The 6000-nt window shown below is 53.1% G+C and overlaps 1 protein-coding gene across 7 annotated transcripts in view; it reads right to left on the reverse strand.

Annotated features, from left to right (window-relative positions):
* CARMIL3 (capping protein regulator and myosin 1 linker 3) overlaps nucleotides 1-5425 on the reverse strand; it is an 88088-nt gene extending 82663 nt beyond the window's left edge. For 5 of the 7 annotated variants that reach the window (XM_083472471.1, XM_083472470.1, XM_083472466.1 and 2 more), the window contains exon 1: nucleotides 5279-5424. In XM_083472471.1, the coding sequence (XP_083328597.1) occupies nucleotides 5279-5318 (40 nt within the window). In that variant the 5' untranslated portion in view covers nucleotides 5319-5424. Of the gene's footprint in view, nucleotides 1-5278 lie in introns of all 7 variants that reach the window. The other 2 variants (XM_083472469.1, XM_083472465.1) reach the window with 1 other exon arrangement.
* Nucleotides 5426-6000: the final 575 nt, after the last annotated feature.

Below are 6000 nucleotides of genomic sequence, written 5' to 3' on the forward strand. Positions count from 1 at the left end.
GGGACCAAATTCACAGTTCTCACAACGGAGGGAAGTAGGTGTCCTCTAAGGATCTAAAGGGGGACTTGTGCTTTTGAACTTGCTCAACTTAGGGGTCAGCAGTGAGGTGACCCACATTTGCAGGTGACCCCCCCCCAAAGGATGGTAAAGGTAAAGGTAAAGGGACCCCTGACCATTAGGTCCAGTCGTGGCCAACTCTGGGGTTGCGGCACTCATCTCGCTTTACTGGCCGAGGGAGCCGGCATACAGCTTCCGGGTCATGTGGCCAGCATGACTAAGCTGCTTCTGGTGAACCAGAGCAGCGCACGGAAACACCGTTTACCTTTCCGCTGGAGCAGTACCTATTTATCTACTTGCACTTTGACGTGCTTTCGAACTGCTAGGTTGGCAGGAGCAGGAACCGAGCAACGGGAGCTCACCCTGTCGTGGGGATTCGAACCGCCGACCTTCTGATCGGCAAAGTCCTAGGCTCTGTATATTTTTATATTGATGCATTACTGTATTTTAATATTTTGTTGGAAGCTGTCTAGAGTGGCTGGAGATTCGAACGCTGACCTTCTGATCGGCAAGTCCTAGGCTCCGTGGTTTAACCCACAGCGCCACCCGCGTACCTAAAAGGATGGTAAAGGTAAAGGGACTCCTGACCATCAGGTCTAGTCGTAGCCGACTCTGGGATTGCAGCGCTCATCTCACTTTATTGGCCGAGGGAGCCGGCATACAGCTTCCGGGTCATCTGGGCAGCATGACTAAGCTGCTTCTGGTGAACCAGAGCAGCGCACGGAAACACCGTTTACCTTCCCGTCAGAGCGGTACCTATTTATCTACTTGCACTTTTAACGTGCTTTCGAACTGCTAGGTGGGCAGGAGCTGGGATCGAGTAACGGGAACTCAACCTGCCACGGGGATTCGAACCGCCGACCTTTCGATCGGCAAGCCCTAGGCGCTGAGGCTTTTACCCACAGCGCCACCCACGTCCCAAAAGGATGGTAAGATGCTCCAAAAGGAATTTTCCAAACCAGGGGAATGGGGGTTAAAATGGGAAAGGAAATACAATGTAAAGGGATGTAAACACACACCCCCTCAAATATGCAGTGACAGGGGCCTGGGCTGGTGGCGACTACCAAAGAAAGGGAACTCAGGGTCACGGTGGATAGCTGAATGAAAATGCCAACCCAGAGAGGGGCAGCTCTGAAAAAGATGGACTTCACACAGGGAATCATTAGGGAAAGGGCCAGAAAGGAAACTTCCAGTCTTTTCAGAGCTGCTGTACACCAGGTTGGCATTCTGTTTAGGTTGGGCGCCAGAGCCGGTCCTGTCATTAGGTCGAGGAGGCATGTGGTTGAGGAACCCCCGTCGGCCTCAGTCGCTATGGCTGATGGGACGACATAAGGGGACTTGGCTCCGAGAGTTATGTGTTGGAAGGATAAGCACTGCCAACTATCACACAATGGTCTGAGGGCCTCAGCGCTTCGGCTCCTTGTTTCATGTAGGCATCAAACTTGTTTGGATCCCTCTATGGTGCCTGGAGGGATGATGTTCAATTTAAGATCCATGTCTGGATGTTTGCTGTGTCCGCAGGGCGATTTAAGAAAATAAGGAGGGCCTGCTGAAAGCCTGTGGGGAACCTGCAATCAGGATTTGAACACAAGATCCCTCTCCTCTCCTCTGGCATTCTGGCATTCAGAAGCATTCCTGACTCTAACATTTTACTGCTGTAGTTAGTATTTTTTTTATATTATTATGATTGCATTCCCTTTCCCTTTTCTTTTTTAATTCTCGTTTCTTCGCTTTCTCTGTCCCTTGTTAAATGTGCAAGCGATAAATTAACAGTGAATTTCTTTTAAAGGAATGGTGGGGAGGTCTCCCTTCCTGGTCTAGGTCTGATTCAGGAATATAGTAAGTTACCTTAAATAACATTTTGGCCGCTATGTGCCCCACAGCTCGGGGATGATGGGAGTTGTGGTCAAACATGCTTCAGGGGGCCACAGCCTCCCCACCAATGAGCCACGGCTTCATGAAGCATCTTTTGGGTGTCATGCAACCTACTGGGTCCCCGGATGTCGTTAGACTACAACTCCCATCATCCATGACCGCTGCCTAAGCTGGCTGTGGGTGATGGGCTTTGTAGTCCAACAGCGTTTTTGGACCCAAGGTTGAAGAACGGTGGTGTAGACCTACTCAGCTGGGTGGACCAATGACACCTTCCCGTGTGTTGGGGGGGGAATAGCACAGCGGCACCCCCTCTTTGCCAAGTGAAGTGATACAGTCTGCTCCGCCACTGCTTTGAGTTCCACCCGTTCATTTTGGGGGGAGTTGAAAGCAGCCATTTAGACACAGCAGTCATGTGTGCCCGCTGCTTTAAATACAGGAGTCTCCATTCATTTTATTTACTATCTGGCAGGCTGTGTGTGTGTGAAAGTGTGTGTAAGAGAGAGAAATCCCAGGAAGTGGTGTGACATCGCCTTTGCACCTTCCAAGTGTGTCATGCCCTACAGCATCCCTGCCTGGTTTTTATGAATGCAGAAGGCGAAAGCAGCAACACAGTGTTTACTTAACACCTGCTGCCGGGCTCTGTGCAGTGACTGCAAGGGGAGAGAATGCCTCTGAGCACGTGCAGAGAGCACCTTCCGCCTCGCCACGTGGCCGAGATGGGAAACTGGATTTCTGAAGTCGTAAGCATAAGCCCCGGAAGCTCTCCTTCTGGAGCGAAGATGTGTTTTTTCGTTGTTGTTGTCGTGAAGCAAAGCGGTTGCATTGTGTGTGTGTGTGTGTGTGTGTGAAGATGCCGAAGGCGCTCGCAGCTTCTCCTGCTATCATCTAGAACATTCATAAGCATCACATAAACACACACACACAGGTTTTTTCGCTCTCTCTTTTTTGCAACTGAAATTGACCAGAGGAAAGCATTGTAAAAAAGAAAAAAAAAGGATAAGCTTCCTTCAATTTGTTTCCTTTCGCACACTCAAGAAACAGATGGGATTGGGGGCAAACTGAGGCCTGTTCATTTCAATGGGTCTCCTCTGAGTAGGACTAACATCGAAGCCCAGCCTTAAAAAGACAGGCTGGAAAAATGGAAACAGAGATCGGGAAGGAGGGAGCCGACCCCTGTGAGTAAACTGTGGGTCGCTTGGGCAAGGCCAGATTATGTGGATATATGGGGTGGGGGTTTGGAATGGCATTTGTCGGACTCAGATCTATTTGGGGAGGGGCCCATTTCAGGCCCCTCCGAAGGTTCAGATGCCAGGTAATGATGGGGGGGGCAGAAAGACCTCTCCCCCCCCCCGCCCCACCTGACACCCTGGAAAAGAGCTTTCAGCCAGAGTCCACAATCCTGGGCTGGAGGGGGGCAAGCAGTCTGAGCTGCTAGCAGCCAGCTTCTCCTATGACCCACCACCGGCTCAGCAGGTAGGCAGATAAACAGATCAAAGTAGTAGATAGGCAGATGAGAAATTCACTTGAACTTTGGGTGTGTCAATGGTGTTTTTCAGTTTCGGGGGATAGAATCGTGTGCATGATTTTGCGTGCTTCTCTCTGACTCCTGGGGAGATCCTTGGTGTGCGTCCGTGCGCATGCATGCACACAAAAGGGATATTGCAAAACACACACACAAACAAACAAACACACCATCCCAGTTGTGTCTCGACACCTTCTCTTCCTCCCTGTTCCCAGATACCCAAGCAGGGACATGCCAGGAGTGACAACAGCAGGAAGTGTGTGTGTGTGTGTGTGTGTGTGTGTGTGTGTGTGTAGAGAGAGAGAGGCACACCAGAGCCTATACAGCCTCAAGAGACATCCCATTAACCCACAGGCAGCCTTCAGCAATAAATCCACTATTATAGCAAGCAGAAGGTGTGAGCAGCTACAGAGAAACAGCTCCCTTTTCCAGCGCGGAAACCCAGGAGTCCTGGATCAGGGCCGCCCCTTACCTCCCACCCCCACTCTACTCTACCCCTGGAAAGAACCCAGGAGTTCTGGCCCTTCCTCCGCCCCCCTCCCCCCCATCCCCAGGGGAGACCCAGCTATCTCCTGAAGAGCCATTAAGTGATACAGCCTGCAAGATTGAATGTTATGTGTGTGAGAGAGAGAGAGAGATGGGAAGGGGCTTAAGTACCAGGGAAGGGGGTGGGCAGGGGAAAATCCAGGCCCCTGAACAGGGAATTGTGCAGGGGGGGGGGCGTTTGCAGAGAAATGAATTGCAATGGCCATAAAAGCAACTGCAAACAGGGGGGGGGGCATTCCCCTTGGATGAGAGCTTGCAGGAGATTGGAGGGGGGGAAGGTTTGGGGTTGAGGGAGGCGATTTTTCAAGGGGGTGGGAGGAGAGAAGTGGGGTGATGGGGGGCAGGCAGGATTTACGCACTGATCCCCACGGACTTTTGGATTATCCCTGGAGCTGGAATGACAGGAAGGTGATAGGTAGGTTGGGAAGACTGTGGGATTTATTTTTGGGGGGGGGGGTGTTGAGAGAAGCACAGAGACAGCTTGGAGGTTCAGCTGGGGGGGTGAGTATATCTGTGGGGGGAGCTTGCATCACAGTGGTCACATCCTAGGAACTGGGTTGGGAGGCGACTGAAGGGGGGCTGAAGGTGTAGAAAGGGAGGGGAGACCTTTTCCTTGCACTGAGTGAGGGGGGGGCTCTTGACCTGGGTGGGGCAGCGGCTAGGAGCTTTGGAGTGTCCTTATTGGGGGGGGAGAGAGCATGGAGCAGTGCCCCTCCATCCATGGGGGGCAGGAATAATAATAATAAGAGGAGCCAACATAGTTCCCTGCGATGGGGTTGAGTACCATGTGGGGGGGGGGGTTTCTGGGGCAGCAACCATTTGCTCGCCCTGAGAATTAGGGGGGGTGCCTTGGGAAGAGCCAATTCACCTGTTGGAGAGGGGGGGGAATGAGAGGGACGCAGGTAAAGGGTTTTTTTTTCCAAACCCGGGGGGGGGAGGGGAGAGATTTCCCCGGGGAGGGTGGGAACTGAGGAGGGTGGCCCTAAATCTTTATGGGGCGCTAGAATTGGGGGGGGGAGAGGCAGCGTGCGGGAGGGGGACCCACAGGTGTTTTTAATGGGGGGTGGATTTAACCCTTTAGACCATTTCTCCCCGGGGTATTTGGGGGGTGAGGAGTGTTGCTGGAGGGATGGTGAGAGAAGGAGGGGGGTCGCCAAAGATTGTGCCCTGGGTGGTGCGGGGGGCTGCGGGGATGAGGATGGATGGGGAGAGGGGAAGCCCTGCGGGGGGGATCTCTCCACTCCATCCCCCCCACCCCCCAAAAAGGTAGGTCCCTACCTTGCAGCTCCCGGGCGACCTCCCCTCCGGCCTGGGCCATCACGGCTGCGGCAGAAGCCGGCACATGCCCGGCTAGGGCGGCGGTGGCAGCGAGCGCGTCTGCGCAGCCTCCCCGATCTCCCTCTCCCTCCGCCCCCCCTTCCTTCTCTCTCCCTCGGGGGACCAGCTGGGCGGGCTGGAGGCAGACTCCCTCCCTCCCGCCCCGCCCTGCTCCTCGGACGCCTGGGTCCCTTCCACCCCCCACCCCCACCCCAGTACCTGGCCAAGCGCCTTCTTCCCACCCCACCCGAAGCGAGAAGCGGGTTTTCCTGAGCAGGTAGCCGGGGAGGGGGGAAAAAAATCTGTAGACGCTGAGGAGGGACCCCCAAAGGTCTTCTAGTCTGACCCCCGCAATCCCACCTTCTTATTTTCGTTTCTATGGGGATACACGCTCGGTATTTCTCACTCCTGTTATACAAAAATCTCCAAATGGGTCCGAACGCCAATGTCTAAAGCTCCTGGTAGAGGAGAAGGATCTAGAGACCACGCTAAGGGTGGCCAAATTCTGTGCGACTGCCATAAAACTTAGGGAACAACAAGCTGTACTACCAAAATGATAATTTTAGGTTATATTTTAGTGATCAAGATTTAATAATTTTTTTCACTGCTGCTATATCTGAATTGTCTCTGTTGTACCCAATTGCAATTCCATGTATTCCTGTTGTGTTTTATGAGTTTCCTGA

This window comes from Podarcis liolepis (genome assembly GCF_965112155.1).
Source record: "Podarcis liolepis genome assembly, chromosome: 13".
NCBI classification, from domain to species: domain Eukaryota; kingdom Metazoa; phylum Chordata; class Lepidosauria; order Squamata; family Lacertidae; genus Podarcis; species Podarcis liolepis.